Consider the following 25,625-nt stretch of genomic DNA (forward strand, 5'->3'; position numbering starts at 1 on the left):
CAGTGCTCTTTCCAGCCTTCAGCTCTATCTGCAGAAGGAAAAGCAAACGGCGCTAGCACCAGGAAGCCCCTCCTCTCTGCCCTCCTGCTCTCCAGGGGGCAGGGGAAGAGGGCTCCGCTCACAGAAGCCTTCGCTGACTTGCCCACTCAGAAGTAACCCCTCCTCCCAATCAAGGCTAAGGGCTTTTCAGGCACTGTCTCAGTCTCCTCATGCAAACTTGGCAAGACAACTGCCATTTTCAATATTTTACACAGGAAGAAGAGGTTCAAAGAGGTAGGGTATTTATCCCAGGTCACACAGCTACGAAATGGCAGAGGTCCCTAGTTTATTGCTTCTCATGATACTGTACTAACTCTTACCAGCAGTATAGGTTTACGGTTAGTGGGGGACATATTCACAGTCAGGTAATGAATGTGTTCAGGAATCACTCCAGCATAATGGCTTTCTCAGTCCCAAACTGCAGGAGGTAAACATGCAGCCTCTAGAATCAATGTACCCCACATCTCACAGGCTGTGATCTTAAGTCTGGGATCTTAACCCTCATGGGGCCATTCAGGTTCCCAGTGAGAGAACGTGCAGATGAGGCAGGAGCTGCAGGGAGGGTTAGGAGAGAATGGTGGCACCGGGAAGAAGGTGAGATCATGGTCATGGGGAGACAGGAGGGAAAAAGGTTTGGGGAGTGAGGGTCAGGTCTGCCACTTACTAGCTGGCTGACCTTGGGAAAGAAACTTAACTCCTCTATGCCTGTTTTGTTACTTGTCCAGCAGAGGTAATGAGTGTACCCACCTCCAAGGGGCTCATGACGCTCAGGAAGGCAGCCTGCAGTAGTGGCAGGCAGGAGGAAGCTAGACCCTGCAGGGTTGTGGCAGGGGATGAGGGTAGTCAGGCATTCTCCCTGTGTGGGAAGAAGCCCACACTTTCACTGAAAAGACCAGAATGGGGCAGCAACTTGCCTCCAGGTACACAAAAGAGACCAAATCCCCAGAGCTCCTGGTTAAGGCTCCTTCGGTCATGCTGGGTTGTAGGGAGAGAAGTTACTCAGTTTGAGTGGAGGGAACAAAACAGAGCCAGGTAGCAGCGGGTGAAGGGGATCCTTACAAGGAGGAAGAGAATGAGGACAGTAGGCAGCTGGAGTCTGGGCATGTGTGTGAAGGACATCACCAGGTACAGATAGGCATTTAAGCATTCTGGCCTGAGTTGTTAACACATGGCGCAACAGAGGTGCCTCTGAAGCTTCCATGCCCTTTTATCAATTGCTCACTTTCCTTCCCTAGCTCCAAGACTCCTGGTCCCCACTGTATCTGGTACTCTTGCTGTGTGACTCTAGGAAAGTCTCTCACCTTCTCTGGGTCACAAGGTGAGGTGATGAGAGTTCCTATGCTTATAAGAGAATAGTTTGGACATCCTGCTCCCAAATCCAACAGCTGAGGGCTTGGCTGAGAGAGGGGAGATGTCTCTGACAGGTAGGAGACTCACCTGGGCAGTATGGCTCTTGAGCTCTGCCCGCTCTGTCTCCCAGGTGGCCTTGGCTTTGGCAAACTGCTGCTGAAGCTCAGTCAGACCACGGTGCTCATTGCGAAGCAGCCAGCACAGCTCCTTCAGTGTCACCTTCATGTCAGCCAATGTCTTGATGTACTCGTTGGGCTGCAGATGGGGGCAAGGCCTGGGTCAAGAGTTTTCAGAGGGGCAGGGAGGGGAGCCTGGGCTGGTGGCATTCACCCAGAGTCCAGCCTAGGACTCTACCAGGCCTCGGGCAGGTCCCACAACTTCTCTGGGTCATCTCACATGAAGTCTCAGCCCTGAGTTTTCTGAGCTGAGTCATCTCAGCCCTGGCCACCTCCTAGGCCAAATTTGTCCTAGCCTCACAGAAACAAAAATCCCTTTAGTTACAGCAGTAATTACTCGGCCTAAATCTAGGCTGGGCCCTGACTTCTTCAAGGCCCTGAAGCGTCTAGGCCCTGAATCCTTATCCTGGCTCAGGACCTGCCTCTGACCCACTGTGGGCCAGATAAGGAGTCCAAACCATGGAGCCTCCCTGACTGCTTGAATGGGTCCCCATCTTCTCTCCTTGGCCCATGATCTGTTTCCCACCTGTATCCAAGCTCATTGTTCATGCCCCCAGGAGCCTGGTCCCACTGCTTTCTCTCTCCCATGGCTTGATTTGAGGGTTCCTGACCCCAGACACCTCTTAATGACCCTTGCCTGATGTCTTTACCCTGACTATGTACATCCCAAGCTGCAGCCAATCCTTGCCATACCTCTGCACACATAGTTCTCTTGGTCCAGAATGGCTTTTCCCCCTTTCTCTATCAGGCAAACTCCTATTCATCCTTCAAAACCCACCACCTATGACAGCTTCTCTGTGATACTGTCTACTGCACTCCAAACAGAACTAACTGCTCTCTTGCCTATGACCCCACAGTCTATCATTTGGCCCTCTGTCACTGCCTTGGGATGACTTATGTACCCCACAGCACTGATCACCTGGGGCCAGTGACCAGGCAATAACTCTATGCAGCTCCAGTACCCAGTGTAAGATGGGTCAGAGAAGGTGGCAGGAATTGATCACTAAATAGATAAAGGAACAAATGGACAGGACAGGGAATAGACAGAGAACAAACCGTGTTTTGGGTCCAGCTGTCCCCCGAGCAGGTCTTGTTATCAGAATGCTGGGCATTTAATTCCTCTTCCTCCATTAGCAGGTACAGCTCCTTCATGCTATTTACCTATTTTTTAAAAAATCACACTCAACAGGGCATGGGAGGGCATCGTGCCTGGGGGTCTGACCCTCAGGGGTAGGGGATTCAGGCCAGGGTGACTACACAGCCAGGCAGGAAGAAAGAATGGGGTTTATCGTGCAGAATGGACCAAAGGCACCCAGCTTGGCATTGATTTCCCACTTTTTAACTTTGACCCCTGGGCACCATCTGGGCTGAGGAGCACAATTGGAGAGTCAGGCCCTTCTCTCCTCCCACCATCTCCTCTGCCCCAAGGACCATGAGACGTCCCTGAGAGCTACTCAGAAATGACCATGTTGTTTGTCCAAGTCAAGGCAGGCACTGTGACTGGAATAAAAGGGCCACAGGCGCTCCCATCATTATTCGAAAGGAACCGAAGGTTTAGATAGACAAAGGAAAATTTTCTGGGAGGCAGGTTTGTCGCTGATGGAATCTGGGTACGGGTCCCAGGCCAGCCAAGGAGACCCAGGTACGAGTTCAGGATGGGAATGAAGCAGAAGGAAGCCATCTTCTGACTTGGGCCTACATTCATCATTCACTCAACAAATATTTATTGAACACCTACTGTGCGCCAGGCCCCGTGTTCAGAGCTGGGGATACATCAGTGAGTAAGACAGACAAAAAACCCTAACCCCCTTTAGCTTCCATTCCAAAAGCAAAAAAATAAACAAGTATGTGGAATGTATGAAATGTCAATAAGTATATGGAATGTCACATAATAATAGGTGCTACGGAGAAAAAGAGAGCAGGAAAAGGAGCGAGGAGGTGCTGCACGTGGGTGGTCAAGGAAGGTCTGAGAGAGAAGGTGATATTTGGGCAAAGTTCTGAAGGAGGTAAGAGAATAAGCCATGGTCATAACAGCAGGTTTAGAATTCCAGGAAAAGGACAGCCAAATGCAAAAGCCCTGAGGTGGGAACGTGTCTGTTTGAGGAAAAGAAGTATGAGGAACAAGGCTGGTTGACCAGGCCATTATAAGGGATTTGGCTTCTACTATGGATGAAATGGGAGCCAGGGGAGGGCTGTGAGCCGAGGAGGGACACTGGCCTGACTTTCAGTTTCATAACGTCCCTCTAGCTGCTATGTTGAGATTCATAATAGGGCAGCAACAGAGCCCCATATCGCACAACTCTAGGGGTACCATCCACACTGTGTACATGCTGCCTGGTACCTCCTGTTTAAATACAAGATGCTTGGGGGAAGGGTGCAAGGGCAGAGGTGGGGAGACCAGTTAGGCTACGGTGACGGGATGGCAGCTCAGATTGTAGGGGGCAGTGTGGCTGGGTCAGATTCTGTAGATTCTAGGTATATTCGGAATGTGTAGGTGAGGGTATTTAAGCCATGAGCCCGAATGAGCTCCCCAAGGGAGTAAGTGCAGGTAAAGCCCTGAGGTCTGAGCCTTGGTGACTCTGACCTCCAGAAATCAGGTGAGGGAGAAATGGAAGGTTTGGCCAAAGGGACTGAGAAGGAACAACCAGTAAAGTAGAAGAAAAACCAAAAAAGCATCCAAGGAACCAAACGAATAAGGTTTTTCAGGTTCAGGCAGGCACTGAGGCTGGGAAGTACGTGGAGGGAGCAAGACCTGTGTGAATAAACACCCTGATTCTGTTCCTGGTCATGTGTATCTAAACATACAGCTGTCTGACTATCTATATACACAGGTGCACGATTCTTCTCTGAAATCCTTGGGGCCAGGTGTGTTTGGAATTCAGAATTAATCAGGATTAAGAAAGATAATATGGTACCTACACTATGTATCATATAACAGCCTCGACAAAGTCTGGCTTAACATCCTGTGCTCAAGGACACCAATATTTCTCCTGAAAACATATGAATATTAACACGAAATGGAATAAATAAAGGTTTTGCTGCCAAATGAATGTCGGGCCAACTTTTTTCAACTGAGTTAGACACAGAGAAACATAGTTCTCAGAGCTCCTCTTTCAGAATTGAGGACAAAGAATCGAAGATCTTTATCTGTAGTAGAATGGGGATAATAATTGTCTCCATATCAGAGGGTATTTGTAAAAGTGAAATGCAATAATCCACTTAAAGCATTTAATACCGTGTCTAGAACACTATGAATACCCAACATCTGAGGGTTATCATCCACATACATAGCTTTAATTTTGTATGTGTGGATATGTATATTCTTCAAAACTATGAAAGTATATCAAGTTTATTATTTACATAGTTATATGTATTTAATATGTATTTATATGTATTACATACACATATGCTTTTGTCATATTATATACATATGTGTATTGTACATATATGTGGTTATGTTTATATCTTATGTCTCTTTCAGTAAATATGTATATTTCTATTAATTATAGGCATCTATATTTCATTTTCTATGCTTACACGTTTTTGTAAAGTAAGTTACTTCTTTGTTATTTCTGTTACTTCTGTTACTTCAATACATGAAAATGGCTGGAAAGATTTTCACTAAATTTGGCAAGTTTGCCTGAGAAAAACTAACTTAAAATATAGGCTATGTGGCCTGTAGGCAATTCACTTTGGAGGGTATGGGGAAGTATCTTCCCTAGCAGCCAAAACTGGACTTTAGCTACAGACAACAGTATCGTGGTTTCCCCCAAAATGTAAAAAACAGTAGAACTAGCATGATCCAACAATCCCACTTCTGGGTGTATATACAGAAGAAATGAAATCTGGATCTCAAAGAGATATCTGTACTCCATCACATTCATTGAAGCAATATCCACAGTAGCCAAGATATGGAAACAGTGTAAGTGTCTGTTGATGAATGAATGAATAAAGAAAATATGGTATATACACACAATGGAATATTATTCACTCCATTCTGCCATTTTTAACAGCATGGATGGACCCGAAGGATATCGTGCTGAGTGAAATAAGCCAGACAAAGACAAAAACTACAAGATCACACTCAAATGTGGAATCTTAAAAAAGCTGAACTCTTACAAGCAGTGAGTAGAACAGTGGTTGCCAAGGGCAGAGGGAAGGGGGAAATGGGGAGATGTTGGTCAAAGGGTACACAGTTTCGGTTGTGCAGGATGAATAAGTTCTGGAGCTCTAATGTCCAACATGGTGACCGCAGTTAATGGTATTGTATTGTACACTTGAAATTTGCTAAGAGTAGATCTTAAGTGTTCTCACCACAAGAAGGAGGAAAGAAAGAAGGAAGGAAGGAAGGAAGGAAGGAAGGAAGGAAGGAAGGAAGGAAGGAAGGAAAGAAGGAAGGAAGGAAGGAAGGAAGGGAGGAAAGAAAGTGGTAACTATGTGAGGTGATGGATATGTTAATTACCTAGATGGAAGTGATCATTTCACAATGTATACATATATCAAAACGCCAAGTTTACACCTTAAATATATACAACTCCTGCATGTCAATTACAACTCACTAAAGCTGAAAAAATAGTATGGTTTATCCATACCATGGAATAGGATCCTTAAAAAGGAAGGATATTCTGCAATATGCTACAACATGGATGAACCCTGAATACATTATGCTAACTGAAATAAGTTAGTCACAAAAGGACAAATACTGTATGATTCCACTCATATGTGGTACTTAGAGTAGACAAAATCATAGGAATGGAAAGTACAATGGTGTTTGCCAGGGGTGGGGGGAGGGGGGAATGGGGAGTTAGTGTTTAATGGGTACAGAGCTTCAGTTCCGCAACATGAAAAAGTTCTGGAGGTAGATAGTGTGACAGTTACACAACAATGTGAATGTACTTAATGTCACTGAATTATATACTTCAAAATAGTTAAAATGGTAACATTTCTGTTATGTATATTTTACTACAATTAAAAAAATAAAAATTTAAAAATTCATTAAAAAAAATAAAACAACTAGGCTTCATCCAGAGGCCTGTGTTGAACTTCCAAACAGGAGAGAAGGCCCTAAATTTTCAAATGCCATGGAAGAGAAAGCAGACAGTGACTTCAAATAGGAGGCCCAGATGTCATAAAGGGTGATGCTCAGTGGGCGGCCGTGCCAGGCTTTCGAGCTGATTTTCATAGGGGTATCTCTGTGTCAGATACTCTAGGGTGAGGGCAGCAGGAAACAGGTCCATTTGATGATGGTCAGTGACTCTCTCAAGAGGCCCTTTGGGAGGAGGTAGGTGCCTGGGAGAACTATGAGCCCCTTTGGGGGTAAGGGTGGGAACCCTTGCTACAAGTCAGGTCTAACCATCATCCCCTTCTTCTGGGGCATTGGGACTACTCTGGGTGTCCCCTAACAGGGATACATGAGGACTTGGGAAGTACCACGGGGCCCCACTGGCTCTGAAAAGAGTAGCTTAAGCCAAAGGAGGTCAAACATGGGCTAGACCAGAAGTATCTATACTCAAAAGGCCAAGGTGAGTGGTACCAACTCAGGTGGGTGTGACTAAGGTATAACATCCTTATATGCCCCCTTCTAGCAATGTTAACACACTGATGATGACAGGAGGCAGGGGCTTTGAGGAACAATGGGTCCTGTATAGGCTGAGGGACGAATGAGTCATGTGAGCTCTCCCAGGCTTCATACATTCCCAAAGCTCCACTCCTCACGTTTCCTGCCACAGACAAATACTACCTGTACTATCATTAATGTTTTTATGTTAACCTACTCTTTCTAGTTAAATAAATATATCTAAAAAAGGAAGTTGATATTATTACTAAGAATGGAAAGCCAATACTTACTGCTATATATCAAAGGTAACATTAAAAATGAAATAGGTATATTCATAAATCAAAAATAAACAACAAAAATGCAATAAAAAAGAATGAACTACTACATGCAAAACAGATGAATCTCAAAAATTATATTGAGCAAAAGAAGGCAGACACAAAAGACTACATGCACTTATGTGAACTTCTAGAACAGGCAAAATTAATTGATCGTGTAAGAAATCAGAATACTACTGACTGCTGGAGTGGCCACCTTGACTGGGGCACGAGGGAGCCTTCTGGGGCACTGGAAATATGTTCTATTGTGATCTAGGTGGGTATACAAATGTACACTATAAACTTCATCAAGTGTATGTACACTTAAGATGTGTGTATTTTATGTAAGTTATACCTTAAAAGAGTAAAAAACATTAATATATAGTATATTTGAATATAAAACAGTAACAAAACTAGATCATTAAGTTCACCTAGATACTGTTGCCTGCTGAAGACGCTCATGTTTGTGAAAAGGGAAACGTGCAAGTATTAGAGAGGCGTTAAAGACCTACCAGCCCCCAGAGAGACTTCCCCTGGTGAGGCCAGGACCGAGTCTGTCTTCTTTACCATGGTATCCCCAGCAGGAGCCATAGTGCCCAAAAAGGACCTGGTTCTCACAAACAGATGCTGCATAAGTGAATGAATGCAGAGATGGAAAGCTGCAGGCTGATGGCTTATATGTGAGCCTTAGGGCTGTGCTGATGCCAACTGGGTGTCCCCCTGGTCCCCGCTAATGCAACTCCCCATCCCCTCACCCCCCCAATCCCCGCCCCAGTCCCAGGGAACCATACCTCAAGGAAGTCATCGCCCTCATTGGGCAAAACCTTGCCCTGCCGCCAACGCTTGAGGAACCACCTCAGCTTCATGAATAACAGCAGGAAGTTGTGCTTGAACTGCTGGGATTCCTGCACCATCATGTTCTTCTCCTGGCTCCAGAATTTCTGCTCCAGCCTTCGCTGGAGGCTAAGACTCTGCAGCTCAAACTCCCGCCTCAGGAGCGCCCTCTGCTGGTCTTCCTTCAGCTACGAGGCGGACAGGAGCGTGAGCAACCCCAGCTGTCTTTCCGTGCACCACCCCACCGCACCCCATTCCAGGCTTCCGACAAGGGCAGAGAGGAAAATCTGGATGGTGCTTGTTGGTGATCCCTGCCAGGGATTCCACCACAAGCAGCTCATTCTGTTGAGATAAACACTGCCCTCTGCTACTCCAGGGAACAGAAACTCATAAAAGCAGCAGCATAGTTACTGAATCAGTGAAGACAGCTGGGATTTGAACCCAGTTCTGCCTGATTATTAGAAACCATGACATCATATAATAAGCATGTACTGGGTGCCAATGATTCACATGAACTTCTCACATTTAATGAGGAACCTGGGAGGGCGAGCAGTGAAGGCAGGGAGGGGTGACCCACGAGAGAGCAAAGGGCATGCTGGGAGTGAGGAAGGCTGAGAACATGTAGTACTCTAGGAAGCAATGCTGTGTCATGGTCAAGAAGGAGCCAGACCTGAATTAGAATCCCAGCCCCACCTCGACTGGATGTGCAACTCTGGGCAAAGCACTACAGCTCTCTGGGCATCAATTTCCCCATCTGTAAAATGGGGACATCTCATAGGGAAAGATATGAGGATTAAAGGACAGACATAACGTGTGGAAAGTATGGTGCACAGGCCTGACATACAGAAAGGGCTTAAAAAATACTTCCTATTAGCGAGACTACCAGCTTGATTACCAGGCAGACCTATGGCCTTTTGGCTACATGTTTTTCAGCTCTGGTGGAGGTAGTATTTCATAGATGGGAAATTGAGGCCCAGAGAGGAAATGGGATTGGCCAGAAGTCACACAGGCAGTCAACGACAAGCTCAGGATTCCCCCTGCCTGCCTAGCACAATAATGCATAATCTCATGAGCAGTAACACCTCACAACCACAAGTGCAGCACAGGGCAGGAAGACTCGGGTTTCTCCTGCCGCTCTTGCCGTCTGAAGATCCCTGGACCTCTGTTCAGGGAAGAGTAGGTATAGGGAGGGCACTGGGCACCACGCACCTGGACCATTTTCTGGTTGAAGCTGTCGGCCTCTTCCTTCCGTAGCTGCCGCTCCTGGGACAGCTGTTCTTGCAAGCCCCGGAGGCTGTCATGGGCCTCAGCCAGCACCAGCTGCAGCTCCTTGATCTGGGTAGGGATGAGGGGCACAGATAAAGAGGATAGAAGCTATGGTCAAAGGACGAGAGTGGTAGGGGAAGCAGAAGTCAGGCCCAAGGTGTCCTTCAAATACATATCAGGCACAATGGCTGTCCCTACCGCAGCGGGTTGTGACGATGATTAAATAAAACAGTGCACATCAAACCTAGCTATTATAATTTTAATTTGATAATTTCTCTCTTTGAAATTTATCTGAAGAAAATAATATACTGTGGAAATTAAATTTGATTCTCAGAGATGTTCATTGCCTCATTGTTTATAATTGCAAAAATTTATAAACAACTTAGATAATAATGATGGAGGTCTATATGTTTAATGGGTCTACACATATGTAAAAATCCATTCAACCATACACTTAAGGACAGTGTCCTTTATTGTATGTATGTTATACTTCAATAAAAAGTTTAAAATATGTACATATCTCAATGGAAAAATGTGAAGGTCATAGATACACACATACTAAATGTGAATTATGTGATAATCTTGTGATCTTGACTTTCTTCTTCATATCTTTATGCAATGCTGCTTAGGGATTTTGTTGAAGTTATTTGTTGTTTAATGACTACGTAATAAAATCTTAAGAAAAAGACAACAAAACTCTATTTTTCAAGGGAAATTGTGTTAAAAGCTATCTGTAGCTAAATAGGCAAAACTAATCTACTGTGTTAGAAGTCAGGATGGCGCTAGTTTATTCATCTGCTTGCTGATTACACAGGAGTGTACTATTTGTGAAAATTATCTGAGCTGTACACTTACTTACAAGTGCTTTTCTGTATGTATGTTATACTTCAATTTAAAAAGTTTTAAAGTATTTCTAGGAACAGATAGAAATTTTGATGCTGTCATGTTAACCCGAAAGATAAAAAAGGAAATGTCAACTCTAACTCTTAACATAAAACTTTCCCAGGCATGGCAAGATGTCCCTCTATGAGGGAAAAAATGAAACAAAACCATTTATTATCTGGCCAATAATGTGGAAATTTGGCAGGGGAAGGTACTCTGACTTGAGATGTATCTTATATGCCCGTTTTGCAGGGTTAGATCTGCCATCTCTGGTGTTCTCCTTGAACTCAGTACCTGACATGGTGCCTAGAAAACTGTAACTGCTCAATAAAGAGTGGTTGAATGAAACGATAATTGAATGCATACAGGAAATTATTTTCTCTGCAGGTGAGCTGGCCTATTTCCTTTTCTCAGAAAATTAGAACTATGTATCTCGTAGTTTTCCCCGCTTTTGCTTGGGCTGCTAGGAAACTAAGACCACGCAGAGAGTGTGATCCATTAGCTTTACAGGAGTTACTCCCCCTGCACAGTAGGAGACCAGCCTGCCTGGGACCACAAAGTTGCCTTCCTAGAGATGCTCAAAAGAAAAGGGTGCTCAGGCTGGGGCACACTCAGGGCTCTCCATGATTCAGAAATCTCAGGGAGCCCCAACTAGTCCATAGGAGCCTTTTTCCTGCTTCAGGTTCATTATGCAGTGCCACGGGGAGGCTCAGTAGGCCTGGGAGGGGCTCAGAACTACCCAGAATTCCTCGAGGACCAGAGAATCCTAACAATTCCACAGCCACCACTGACTCCAATCCTCCCAAGTTACAGATGGAGAAGCTGCAGTTAGAGTGAGAATGTGCCTAAGGCCACACAGCCATACTGGTGGGTCCTCTGAGGCCCAGTGATGTGTCATCATTCTCTTCATCCTCATCCAACATGGACCAGGCACAAACTAAGGCTTTTCATGTATTTAATCCTTTCGACAACCCTATGAGAGATCACTTTTATTTTAAAGGTGAAAAACTGAGAGGTAAAGAGAGGTAAAGTGACTTATAGCCAGTATATAGAGAACCCATGATTTAAACCCAGTCATCCTGCTGCCTTCCTGCTATATAAATTAATGGCTCCATTAAATGATATAAATTATTGAATTCCCAGTGAAATTTAATATAGGAAAAAAATCAATTTTTTCAAAACAGTTTATAAGCATCCTTTTATCGAGCCAGGAAAACAGCTTAGATTTCCTTGTTTTCCTTTTTGTCCTGGCTTCCAGGAAGCTTGAAGCCAAATGCAATACTCAAAACCCATATCATCACCAGCTAAGATTCCCCATGGATCACTCTGCTTTGGGGAAGTCCCAGCCACTGTCCTCCTACCCACCCCCCTGCTTACTTAGGCCTAGGCCCACCTCAGAGGCGTAGGAATCATTGTCTTCAGCTCGGTAAGGCCTGAAGCTCCGGCTGGGGTCAGGCTTGGAATCCAAGTCACCAGTACGGAAGGCCTCTCGTATCCTGGGCTCCCATTCCGGCAGGTCCCTGAAGTCAGGTGGCTGTACCCAGAGGCACAGGCAGAAAAGACCAAAGGTAACCATGGGGAGGGGCCTGATGGGTGCCAGAAACAGCCCCATCCCAGGCCTCCGAGTTCTATAAAGGCTCTGATCACATATCTGAGGGCTGGGACCCATGTGGACTCACTTCTGTAGCCCAGACCCAGCCCTGGTGAGGGCACTGCAACCACTCGATGAATGTTTGTTCAAAAGATGAATAACTAGGTAAGTGGTAAGTGAAAACACTGATTCTGTGAATGTCTGTCTTGTACACAAACCTCTGAGCCAGCCTCTACTGTCCTGCCACATGTGCAGCCCCAGCTCATTTATACCTCAACAGGAACCAAGACGGTGACCTAACATGGGACAGTCTGCTTGCTTAAAAAAGCAAGATCAAGCCAGATCGACAGGGCACTGGTTAAAGAAACAGTGGCACAACCACATTGTGTAGTTGTGAAAAAGAAAGAGCTAAATCTCTGTATAGACATGGAAAGCCCTCTCCCGCTGAGGGCCTTCCTGATGCTCTCTGCAGTCCAGCTTCACTCCTTCTCTTAGTTCCTGGACACGCGACGTTCCTTCCGGCCATGATGGCCTTCGTACAGGCCGTCCCTCTGCTTAGGACATTCTTCCCCTAGTAATCCATCCTTCTGATCTCAGTTCAGATCAGAGGCCTCCCCTGATCCAGGGTCTAGGTCAAGTTCCTTGTTCATAGAACCAAGGAGAGTTCCTTGAGAGCCCTCATTTCAGTGTGTAATTTCACGTTCATTGGTATATTTTGACTAACATCTCTCTTCCCCACTATATGATATGGGCTGGGGGACAGGACTCATGTCTGTTTGTTCTTACTGTGGCACCTCCAGCACTGAGCACGAAAAGTATATGAACAATAAATCCAGCATCATAAGTAAATGAACAAATAAATATATATGACATGGGAAAAATAAGTTGTATGGCAACAGTAGGTATAACATAAGACAATTTGGGTGAAGAAACAAATATATGAGAATATATTAGAGAAAGATCTAAAAGGACATGCTGTGATGATGAAATAGTCTAGATCTGCACCGTTTGACACATACGGCTACTGAGCACTTGAAATGTGACTACTGTGACCGAGGAACTGAATTTTCAATTGTATGTGATTTTTATTAATTTAAATTTAAGTAGCCACACTTGGCTAGTGGCCACTGCAACGGCCAGCACTGCTCTGGTCTATTACAAGTTGTACCTGTAGGGAGTGAGAAGCAGTGCGGAGGAGGCTTTTACCTCAGGCAGTTCTGAAACTCTTTGAAGGTTTATAGATTACTTTGGCAATAATGCTTTTTTGGGGGCGGGGGGGGGACAGATACATTTGCTGTTTTAATTTTTTTTAAGTAGTATTTTATAGACATCAAGGCTGGAAGTTCATTACCTTTAGAAAGCCAAGTTTCTTGCCTTTGCATAGGACCTGAATGAAAGTCCTTTTTTTAAAAAAAAAAATACTTTTAAAATACAAAACTGTGAAAGAAACAAAAATAGAAGGAAGGGCAATATGGCAAAAAGATAGGGCCTCATCAAAAAGATATGGCAAAAATCAGCCCCTGTATCTATCAATAGTAAATGAGTAAGTGAATTGTGGCATATTCATTCAATGAGATCTGGGAATGAGAATGAACAAACTATTGTCACATGTGACAACAAACGTAATGGTAGGTGAAGGAAGCCTGGTACAGGGTGTACTGTATTTATACAAAGTTTATAGACAGACCAAACTGAATCAAGAGGTTACCCTTGGAAGTGGGCATTGTGGCTAGAAGGGGGCATGAGGAGGGGCTTCTGGGGTACTGGTCGCGCTCCAGTTTTTGTTCTGGGTGAAGATTACACGAATCCGTTTGCCTTGGGGAAAGTCTAAGCTCTCCACCTGTGCTTTGTGTAATATCAGTAAAGTTTCTATCAAAGAAAAAAAAAAGTAACAAGGTCTGTGACAGGGAAATCTTACCTGGAAATCTGAGCCAAGGTCTTTGGCTAGAAGAATCTCCTTGGAGGGCCCCTGGGAGCCCAAGGGGGGCAGTGATGAGAAGGGCTCCGGGGGCTCCTTGGCAGAGCTCCCGAGGACCGCGTCTGCCTTGCGCGTGAAGGCGTTGAGCTCCTGCTGGAGCATGCTCAGCCGCACCAGGATAGCATGGATGAGCTTGGTGTCCGTGGGGCCCTCGCTGTTGTCGGGGGCCTCATGCAGCCGAAAGTCGGCACACTCGTTGTCCAGATATAGGCGGAGGCCAGCTGAGAAGCCGTTGGCATCGGCCACCAGGACGTCGATGGCCTTGCTGACCAGGGCAGCCTGCTCCCTCAGCCCAGGCAGCACCTCGGCCTCCCTGGCTCTGCAGAGCCGGGTGGCATGGGGACCATGGGTCTCGCCGAGGGCAGCAGGCACGCACTGGGCAGAGTCCCCCGCCTCGGCATCTGTCTCCAGCATGGGCCGCGTGCTCTGGCAGGAGGCAAGATCACAACGCTGGAGGTTGGACAGAAGCACGCGGTTCTCGTACTGGAGCTTCTTGACCTTGCCGCTGAGCTCGCCGATCTGCAGTTTGGCAGCCGCCAGCTCCTCCTGCGAGGGCTCGCTGAGCACGGAGCAGCTATCCTCCGACAGCGTCACATCCAGCTCATGCTCTGAGCGGTACTTGGCTAGCTCGCTCAGCAGCAGCTTGTTCTGATCCTCCAGTTCCGCTGAGGAGCGCCGCAGGAGCTCTGCCTCCTCCTCCACGAACTGCAGGTGTCGCCGCAGCTCCGCCAAGCTCTCCCCGCACTCACTGCCACCCAGCGCCGAGAAGGCCAGGCGTGCCTCTGGGCCCCCGCCACCGCCCCCATGATCCTTCATGTCGTCCATCTCAGCCCGCAGGCCCCGGTTCTCCACCTCCAGCTCCACGATGCGGCGGCTCAGCAGGTTGGCCTCCTCCTCCACCAGCTTCAGATGCACCTTCAGCTCGGTCTCCCGCGAGTGCGGTGCATCCGCCAGCTCCTCCGCCGACAGGGCGCTGTCCAGATCGCCGTAGAGGGAGCGGTACTTGAGCAGCTCCTCCTTCATGCTGTCGTTCTCCTTGGCGAGCTTAGTAAGCTTCTTGCACATGAGGGCCGACTCCTCCTTTGCAAAGTGCAGCTGGCACTTCAGGTCTGCACTGTCCTCCTGGGGCCAGATGGGCACAGGGACAGACAAGAACAAGGAAGGTTAGTGTTGGGAGGCTCAATACCAGCCACAGCACTTCAGGGAGCACTACCTATATCCTGGGGACACAGGAATAAAGCAGACACAGCCCTGACCCTCAAGGAGCTGGCGATCCAGAAGGGAAGCAGAGGGGGAGACAATACAGCAGCAAGGATGGAGCACCACACATCCCTTGAGGAGTCCAGGAGGGCTTCCTGGAGTAGGCAATGTTCTGCCAAGGTGACTATTGCTTCTACTACCACTACTATCATTACTACTATAGTTTCCTCATCTGTAAAATGGGGCAGTAATACTCCTTCCCTCACAGAGTCATGGAGAGGATCAAGTGAGATAATGTATGAAAAGTATCTGGCACCTTGACAAGCCAGGACTACTAGAAACTAATTGTATTCTATGCCTGGCCTGTGCTACATATAGCATTTTATCTCTCTAGTGTGTGACAACCATGGGCTCAGGGTATAGTTTTAGGAAGTGAAGTGGGCAACGAAGCTAAGAAAATGAACAAAGGGAGGATGGGGTAGAAGCTGGGGAGGGGTAGACACCTCTGGGGACCCCCCCCCAGGCCACATGGAGTTAGGCTTTGAGCTTTAAGACTAAAATCTGGAAGTGAGGCTACACTGGGGGTTGTGGGGGCTGCCAGGAAGTACCTGCATTGAAGGCTTCTTGTCTGTCTTCCCCAGGGAGCGAGTTCCTCTTTTCTTCAAGGAATGCTGGAGGGAGATTAAAAAACATCAGAACTGAAAGCTCATGAGGGTGATGTGCCTCCAAAGAGCAGTCACAGAGCCTAAGGATCCACTGAGGACCCCCTCTCCCCAGCCCACCCAGCCATGTCCAGACCTTAACCAGCACCAACTGTTGAGCCAGAAGGGCCCTCAAGACCACCCAGGGGGCTGACAATGGGGGACAGGCCAGAAGCACTTGAGATGATTCTGAACACACCTGTTCAGGGTGCCTCCCCTCTCTCCCAGCTCCACACTGTGATCCAGCTGGCCTAGGCCAAGCCCAGAAATCTAGGTTTCCATTCTTATCTTTCATTCATTCACCAAAAAATTCCTGAGTGCCTATGATGTGCCAGGCACAGTTAGGTGCAAAGAACACAGTAAGAATCAAGACAGAGAGGGTACTTGGGGAAAATGCTATGGAGCTTTGCTCAGATCCCCCCTTTAGGACAGGGACACTTATTCCCCAGCTAAGACCTTGAAGCTGAGTCCCCCTCCAAGCGATGCCCATTAGCTGAGGGCAGCCTACATCCAAAGACTGATCCATGCTCTCCTGCCTCAACTTGTGACAACTCTAAAGGGCCATCCCAGCTCCTGAGCACCCCATGGGATCAGCTGAGCCACTGGTGTGACAGCTCCACACCTCAACTTCTCCCTTGCTCCCTGATGGCGTTATTCCCAAGGGGTCTCTTCCAATAGCCTCTGCATGCAAATCTCTGTCTCAGGGGAAATCCTGTTGTCATGGAACTGGCATTTAGTGGGGACTTTAATTCAGAATGAATAACTATTGATGCAACAAATCATAATTACACAGGAGGGTTGGAAATGATGAGTGACCACAATTTAAATTGTAAAAGTTTGCCTGCAGAGTAAAGCAAAATAAGACTATAACAATAACCATGGTTCGAAAATCCAGAAAGCTGATACAATTGATCAGATAAGCAAATTCTACATGGAAAAAGTACACCTTAAGAAAAGTAAAGCTATAAATGACAAACTGGGAAAAATATGTGCAATTTGTAACACTGACAAAGGGTTAATATCTTAAATATGTAAAGAGCTTTGCAAAAATACAGAATAAAAAAGCCAACTAACCTATAGAAAAATGGGGTAGAGATATGAAAAACAGTTCACAGGAAAAGAAAGGTTAATGGCTCCTAACCATAGGAAAATGCTTAACCCTGTTCATGATAGAGAAATGCAAATTAAAGCTACACTGAGATACCATTTCTCACCTATCAGTTTGGCAAAACTCCAAACATCTCACAACATATTCTACTGAAGCTATAGAGAAACAGGAACACTCGTATGTATATCTCTGGCAAGAATGCAAAATGGCACAAGCCCTACAGAGGGGAATTTGAGGAAAGGTTACGATAACCATTACTGAAGTTTCTCAATGTTTAAAAAAGTCATTCAATTAGATGCATGATTCCACTGAACACTTCTTCCCACGAGAGGGGCGATTCATGTTAGTAGTGTACAAAACCACACTTAGGTTGCTTCCGACTTTTCAAGTTGGGCAGGTATTTTTTTTAGAATGCTCCGGTGTGGTCTGAATACATGCCCTCCTCACCCCCCCACCTCTCACATCCCATATCCCTGAAGGGGAGAACCACTGATCTAATCCAAGTCTCCCCACCCCCCTTGCTCCTTTACTGAAGGCGAGAAAGAGGTCTCACAGCAAATCCATAGCTGACCTGGGACCTGTTCTTGACACAGGTCTAGATCTAGTTCCAAAGACTTGGATGGAGAAAATGTGCCTTCTTTGACGAGGGCCACAGTAGAGGTAGCCCCATAGTTCTCAATCTGGGTACACATCAGAATTACCTAGGGAACTCAAAATAAAAATACCAATGCCCAAGGTCCCACCTCTGCAGATTCTGATATAATTGGTCCAGGGTAGATCGCAGGCATCAGTATTTTTAAATAGCTTCCCAGGTGATTCTACTGTGCAGCCCAGGTAGGAACCACAAAGTCAGGAAGATGAACTCCAGGTGGGCTCTTAAGTATATCTTAAAGCACAATCAAATCCTAAAGAGACATTTTGAAATGCAAATGAGGCAGGAGGCAGAAGCTGATATTTCAGTTGCTGGGTACCAAGGGCAGGGAGCTAGAATTTGAGAAAGGCTGACCTGGGATCTTTCAAAATAGAGGAGGAAAGAGTAGGATATAGGGTGTGGGGCACAAAACAAGTCCCCCCACAAAGATCCCCTCTCACAAATGGAGTCCAGTTAGAGGGTGAACAGAGGGAGATCCCCACATGGAGTGGTTGAGGTGAGGGCTCTGGGTTGCAGATCTGAGCTGGCTTATCAACAAGCTGAGTGGGAGGGGCCATGAAGCTGAACTCTAAGAACCCCACAACACTGAGTTTATGATCCTGAGTGAAACCCTTCCTCTCCCTGAAATTCCACTTTATCATCTATAAAACTGAGCCATAGACTAGATGACGATAGCCTCTTCAAGCACTGCAGACTCCCTGGAGGAAGTGGGGTGACAGGAAGTGGATCCAGGGGTCTCCAAAGGCACTGAAAGGTCCCGGCCATCACGTATAAAGGAATGAGATAGTATAAAGCCTAAAGCCATTAAAAAGGACAGAGGGAGCGTGAGATTCACCGCCATGGTAAAGTCTCTGAGACACTTTGTAAGAAAAAGAAGAAACCTGCAAAGCAAAACCTACAAACCAAATAATTGTCCACCAACTGCTGAATGAATAAACAAAATGTGGCATATCCACATGAGGGAATATCATTCAGCCACAGAAAGGCATGAAGTACTGACACATACTACGACATACATGTACCTTGGAAACATTATGCTAAGTGAAAGAAGCCAGTCACAAAAGGCCACATAGACGATTCCACTGACACGAAATGTCTGGAATAGGCCAATCCACAAAAGCAGAAAGTAGGTTGATGAGTGGCTGCCAGCAGGGGAACGCAGAGTGACTATGATGGGTTCGAGTTTCTTTTTTGGGGTGATGAAAATGTGCTGGAATTAGAGAGTGGTGATGGTTGTACGACTCTGAATATTCTAAAAACCACTGAACTGTATACTTTAGAAAAGGCAAACTTTATGGTATGTAAATTACACCTCAATAAAGCTGTTATTTTTTAAAAGGAAAGCATGTTACCATTTTTATAAAAATAAGATGTGTGTGTGTTTGCACATGCACACATGGGCATGAGGGGGAGACAGCTGAAGGATATACATACACGAGCCTGTTAACGACGAGAATACAAAAAAAAACAATGAGAATACAGGGAACTTGCACTTTTCTTCCTTAATTTTTTTTTTTTTTTGGAGGGAGGACATATTCCTCCAGCAATTTTTTTCTTAAAAATTTTTTATTACACAATATTTAAAAAAATTAATATACAAAAATACATTCTCACTGTAAATCTATACCATGCTGACAAAGAGAAGTTCCCCTGTCCCCTATTTACACCCCACTTATTCTCCTTCCAACCTGAGGGTGACCACAGCTGATGGTCAGCTGGAGCTCCTTCTAGACCTTTGGTTCTGTGTTTAAAATACTGAAATAGATGGTGCTCTTTTAGACTTTCTTGTCTTCCTATGCTTACTTGACTCTGTGATCTTTGATTTATATAATAAGCACCTTAGGCAAAAGAAAACCCCAAACATCCAGCATTATAAAAAACGGTCTGTGTTCATGCTACATTCTTTTGTATGTGACAGAAACTGTGTATATAATATAATCCCATTTTTATTTTTAAAAATACAAAGAGAGAAATATGCGGTGTATGAGCAGAAAGAAAGGCCCGGAAACATACAAACCACACTGTAATCATGGGTTAGGCTGAGTCAGGAGTAGATTTGAGGGAGGTGGTGAGGGGAGGCGTTCTTTTCTTTTATGTATGGTTATTATTTCTATTATTTTTTTGAATAACACACTCACATGATTCAAACTTCAAAGAGTACAAAAGGAATACAGTGAACTCCTCACCAGTTCTCTTGCCTGAGGCAACCAATGCCATCAGAGGCTGATGTATACATCCACAGAGCTATGCCAGGCATGCCTTTGTATGTACTTTCGTAATGAGTGTTTTGCTTCACTGAGCTTACATTACTTTTTTGATTAAATAATGCACATATACATATACATTTCAATATGCGTATGTGTATAAATAGAAAAACTGTACCAAAAATACATATATCCCTCGCTCAAACGGTAATTTGATAATTACTCAGAGTAATTCCCTCTGAATATTGGATTACAGGTGCATTTTTTCTCCTTATGGTTTACATACTTGCATTTTCTAGTCTTTCTCTACTGAGCACAGTTTACTTGTTAGGTGGAGGGAGAAAGGTCACAGTAAAATATTTTTAAAATGTACTCGCCCCAAGAAAAGTCACGGAACACCTTTCAACAGGCAGACGGTGAGCTATGAATGGCTTGAATCTCACCAGAAAGGGAAGGCAGTGGGCCGAGAAGAGGGGCCGAAGCAGCAAACCTTTTCAGGACCAGAGTGGTTCCAGCCTTTTAGGGTTGGAACTGCCCCTTCCCCCACCTCGTCTAAGCCATGTGGGCTCCCACACTGCCCTTCGGCTCTGGAGGGAAAACAAGGCAGACTCACAAAGCATAGACCTTTCTCCACTCTGCAGGGCAGGAGCTGGCCAGGCGGCCTGGGGGCTGTGGTGCCCCTCAAGGGGCCAAGGTCTATCAGAGCCTCTTTGTGGAGCCCCCAGGAGCAGATGTTCTGGCTCTGGGCCTTGGGAGGGTGGGACAGGGCAGGGCAGTGCCTGGGCACCAACAGGAATGCCAGTTCCAACTGCTGGACCCCGAGGGCACACGCTTTGGCATGGCATGTAGCAGGGACTTCCCCACCCACCAGCAACTTACAAGGCCGCCTTCGAGCATTCAGGGTGGTGCCTCGAAGCATTCTTGGTCTAACGGCTCCCAGTAGAAGCATGAGCTCTGTCCTCCCTTGTCTTTCTCCAGGGGACTAGTGGAGCCTGTCCTTGCCCCTCAGCCTGCACAGAGAGGCTGCCTGAGTACAGCTCTGAAGGGGTCCCCTGCCCTCTAACACATTCCACACTTCCATGCTGCCCGGGAACAAAGACCAACCTTCAAGGAATAAAATGAATCTTCTGCCAAAGCAGCTGGGTAGATTTTCACCAAACTTTGAGGGGATGTTTGGAAAGGTCTCACTGAAACACAGACTGTGCTGTATTTGCGAAATTTACTCTAGAAGGGACATGGGGTGGGGGTGCCTCTCAAAGACTGAGGCATTCTTCCTCCAGAGTGGTTGAAACTGCTAGACAGAGAGGCTGTGTGGCTTCTGGCTGGAGGAGACCATTTTGGGGGAGGAAACAGAGTGGTTTAGGCATGAGCCCCAAATCAAAAGGCACAGGGATAGACGTTGCCAACTGTAGGTGTTCATTTGCAATGTAACTGCTCCTTCCAAGGGTGGGGCTGACAGCTTGACATGGAAAGCTCCTTGCCAGAGGCAGCAGATATGTATTGGTTTAACAAAGGTAAAAGCTTCTCCAGACCCACAGCTCTCGTAATGGTTGGGAGGGTAAGGATAATGATAATCAGTAGTTACCAAGCCCTATTCTCTGCTAAGCACTTTACCTGCTTGTCTCCCTTAATTCTCACAAACACCTCTCAGAAGCAGGAATTAATATTCCCATTTTATAAATGAATAAACTGAGCACTGGAGCAGTTCTATGATTTGCTCAATGTTACAGTTATTTGCAAATAAGTGGCAAAGTCAGAAGTCAAACTCAGGCCCAAGAGACTCCAAGTTTGCATTTGCCACACACCACATAGACCATGGCTAGCTAGGTTGCATTAGATGACAACACCAGGAGAACCGAGAATTGAACCCAGGTGACCTGAGGCCATGGTCAGCGCTCTTCCTACCCCAACAGAGTGGGAATCAGCACAAGAAGCCTGTGCCAGAGAAGGAGGTACTTGACGAAGTGAGCAGCCTCTTCAGAAGTTCTGAGAACACAGCAGGGCCCTAGAAAGGCCCCCTGGATGGGGAACGGAGGGCAAGGGCATCACCATAGGAGTCAGTGTGGCTTTGGGAGGTAGAGTTCTGGCTTCGAATCCTATCTATCTTTCTCTTTCCCCAGTCCTACCTATATACAGCAAGTCTACTCCTTGATATATACCCAAGAAAACTGAAAACATATATTCACACAAAAACTTGTACACAAATATTCACAGTAACATTATTCATAGCCAAAAAAGTAGAAACAAGAGAAATGTCTATCAACTGATAAGTGGACAGACAAAATGTGCTATATCCATATAACGGTTATTATTTGGCCATAAAAAGAATGAAGTATTGATACATGCTTCAAACGAATAGACCTTAAAAACATTAGGCTAAATGAAAGAAGCCAGTCATAGAAATTCACCTATTGCATGATTCCATTTGTGTGAAATTTCCAGAACAGGCAAATCTATATAGACAGAAAGTGGATTAGTGGTTGCCAGGGTCTGGAGAGAAGGGAGAATGACTAACAGCTAACAGGTACAGGGGTTCTTTAGGGGGCAATGGAAATGTTCTGGAATTGCACAACATTATGAATATATTAAAAACCATTGAACTGTATACTTTTAAATGATGAATTTTATGGTATGTAGATTATATCGCAATTAAAAAAATTACCAAGAAGATTACCACCTATGAAATGGGAATGACAGGACTATGTACATAAGGAAGCTGTTGTTACACATGAGGACTTACACAAAATGCTTGGTGTGGTGCCTGGTACAGAGCAAACACTCAGACACAGCAGCTACATTATAATAAATCATGTCAATACTGATATTGGCTTTCTGCTTAAAATACATGAAGGGGGAATGATACTGATAAGGGGGAGGCTTGTGTTACAATTCTTGAGCTGCAGCCCAGCTGGGCAACAGTGCTACCAGAGAGCATGGCTAGGGATGGTCACCCTCTCTAGCAAAGAGCAATCTCCATGGCAACCACATCAGCTCAGGCCAGGGGCTCCTGTTCTCAGCCGGGTGACAGCATCGTCACAGCAACCTGTCAGGATGGCAAAGGCAGATCTTGATGCTCTGGCAGAAGAATTACTAAGGGACCCTTGTCTCCATAGAAACCGTGTCAGGAAGGAAAGGGAGTAGGGAGAGGGCAAGCAGCAAGTAAACACAGAGCCACGTCTCCTTGCCCAGAACTTGAGATACCAAGGAGCACATCAGGGAGGGCTAGACCAGCCTTGCTGACATTGCCTTCAAAGGAGTAGTGAACTAGTGTTTCATGAAGACCTACTGTGTGCCAGGCACTGCAAAGGGCTCTTTACATGCTTGACTGCATTTAAAATTTCACTAATAATACCCAAATATGTTATTATTAAAAAACAAATAAACCAAAATATGGCATTAATAGTATAAAAACAAAAGTCATTCCCAACTCCACTCCCACTATTTTTAACTCCTCAGTTTAGTGGATTTTCCTCCAGACTTTTGCTATGCATTTGCATATATACATACATGCTTCAAAACCAGTTTGTCCTGTATGGCTTTTCAAAATAATTAATGGATTGCACAGTATGTATAGTTCTATAACTTACTTTTCCTGCTTAACTATGTACCTTAAATATCTTTGCATTGGTCCGATCCCGGATTTTGGCACCAAAAGAAAAAAAAAGATCTTTGCATGTCAGTACATACAGCTGACTTTTGAACAACATGGGGGTTACACACAGCCCCCACTCTGCAGTCAAAAATTTGCATATAACTTTTGACTCCACAAAAGACTTAACTACTAATAGCCTACTGTTGACCAGTAGCCTTACTGATAACGCAGTTGATTAGCACATATTTTGTATGTTATACTGTATTCTTACAATAAAGTAAGCTAAAGAAAAGAAAATGTTATTAAGAAAATCATAGGAAGAGAAAATACATTTATGGTACTATTGGAAAAAATCCATGTATAAATGGACCCTTGCAATTCAAACTCATGTTCTTCGGGGGCCAACTGTATATATTTACCTTATTCTTTTTTTTTTATTATTGTAAAATAAACATAATAAAATTTACCACTTTTAGCCATTTTCAAGTATACACTTCAGTGGCATTAAGTACATTCATATGTTGTCATCCATCACAACCGTTCAGCTCCAGAACTTTTTCATTATTCCAAACTGAAACTCTACTAAAGTTACGAAAACGCTAATTCCTCAATTGTTCCTCCTTCCAGTCCCTCGTGACCACGATTCTACTTTCTGCCTCTATGACTTTGACTACCCTAAGTATCTCATGTAAGTGGAATCATGTAATATTTGTCCTTTTGTGTCTGGCTTATTATACTTACCATCATGCCTTCAAGCTTCATCCACGTTGTAGCCTGTCAGAATTTCCTTCTTTCTTAAGGCTTACCAATAGTCCACTGTGTGCACATACTACATTTTTGTTCACCCACCAATAGACATTTAGGTTGCTTATATCAATAATGCTGCTGTGAACACCGGGGTACACATATACGTTTGAGTCCCTGCTTTCGATTCTTTTGGGTATTTTCCCAGAAGTGGAATTGCTGGCTTATTTGGTTATTCTCTGTTTCGCTTTTTCAGGAAGTGCCATACTACCTCATTCTTTCTAACTTCTCCATAGTGTCTGATGGTCACCCAGTGTTATTAATGATCATAAGCGACCTTGTATGATGTGTACTGTTATTATCCTGACATCACAGATGAAGAAACTGAGACTTAAAGTGGGAAGTGGCTTCAGGGTCTCAGCCGCTTCTCTGCCAAGGACGGGCTGGGTGAACTCAGGCAAGCCGTCCCTCTCTAGGTCTCAGTTTTCTCTCCTTTACAATAGGAACAGGCCGACCTCCAAGTGCTTTCTGAAATCGTCTCCTCTTTTCACTACCAAGGGTGGCAGCAACAAGATGTGTGATGATGCCCTGTGTTATAGGTCAGGCCTTGGGGGACAGGAGGCTGCCTGAGAGAGGCTCCCTGGGAAAGGGCACAGTTCCACAGCAGCAAACACCCTATGTCCTCATACTATGAAGCTGTTGGTACATCACACAAACATGCCCAGAGGGAAGGGCAGCTGAAGGACTACGCTGGCTCAGGACTGTGGTGTCTCAGTTCTAGAACGCTGGTATGCCTGCCCTCGGGGAAGGTAAAAGAGTATGTCCCAGAATGATGTACAATCCTAGCATACCCCATGAGCAGCCAGACAGCTGAGGCCCAGCTATGCCTCTGGGGCCAGAAGCCACCGCGGGGCTGTCTGGAACATACACCCCTGGAATCTACAGAATTCCAGTCTCTAGGGATCACCTAAGCTGATGGTTTCCAACTGGCGTTCTACAGAGCCCACTTGGCCCTGCAAAACCTTGAGGACATCCTCCCCCTTCAGGGGCTATTTTCTTATCCATAAAATGGGTATGATCACACCTCATTGAGCCTTTATGAAAATTGAGATAATGTGTCCAGAACGCTGTTGGGTGCCTTACATGCTGTTCACCTAACATAACATGCAGGAAGAAGAAAGGACATGCCCGGTGGAGGGACTGGAATGATCAAAGACAGAGAGGCTGGTGTCTGGGGGTCATATTCAGGAAGTGACCAGTGTCCTGAAATCTCTGTTAATACATTGGCCCTAGCACTGACTTTATATTGAGTGGTTGTGCCCGGCAGTCTCTAAAGCATGTACACACAAGTTATTCCAGCTTGTCCTCACAATGGCTTAAGGCATTATTATCCCATTTTATAGATGAGGAAACTAAAGCACACAGGGCTAGGCACCA

At 45.5% G+C, this 25,625-nt stretch overlaps 1 protein-coding gene across 1 annotated transcript in view; it reads right to left on the reverse strand.

Annotated features, from left to right (window-relative positions):
• Positions 1-25,625, reverse strand: part of SOGA1 (suppressor of glucose, autophagy associated 1) — a 67,680-nt gene that overhangs the window by 16,372 nt on the left and 25,683 nt on the right. The window contains exons 3-10 of the mRNA XM_023534448.1: positions 17,740-17,814; positions 15,796-15,858; positions 13,928-15,109; positions 11,812-11,952; positions 9,480-9,605; positions 8,228-8,458; positions 2,622-2,726; positions 1,477-1,644 (exon numbers count right to left, since the gene is read on the reverse strand). Coding sequence (XP_023390216.1) covers positions 1,477-1,644; positions 2,622-2,726; positions 8,228-8,458; positions 9,480-9,605; positions 11,812-11,952; positions 13,928-15,109; positions 15,796-15,858; positions 17,740-17,814 — 2,091 coding nt within the window. The remainder of the gene's footprint in view (positions 1-1,476; positions 1,645-2,621; positions 2,727-8,227; positions 8,459-9,479; positions 9,606-11,811; positions 11,953-13,927; positions 15,110-15,795; positions 15,859-17,739; positions 17,815-25,625) is intronic.

The sequence above is a fragment of the Pteropus vampyrus genome, unplaced genomic scaffold (genome assembly GCF_000151845.1).
Source record: "Pteropus vampyrus isolate Shadow unplaced genomic scaffold, Pvam_2.0 Scaffold125, whole genome shotgun sequence".
NCBI lineage: Eukaryota > Metazoa > Chordata > Mammalia > Chiroptera > Pteropodidae > Pteropus > Pteropus vampyrus.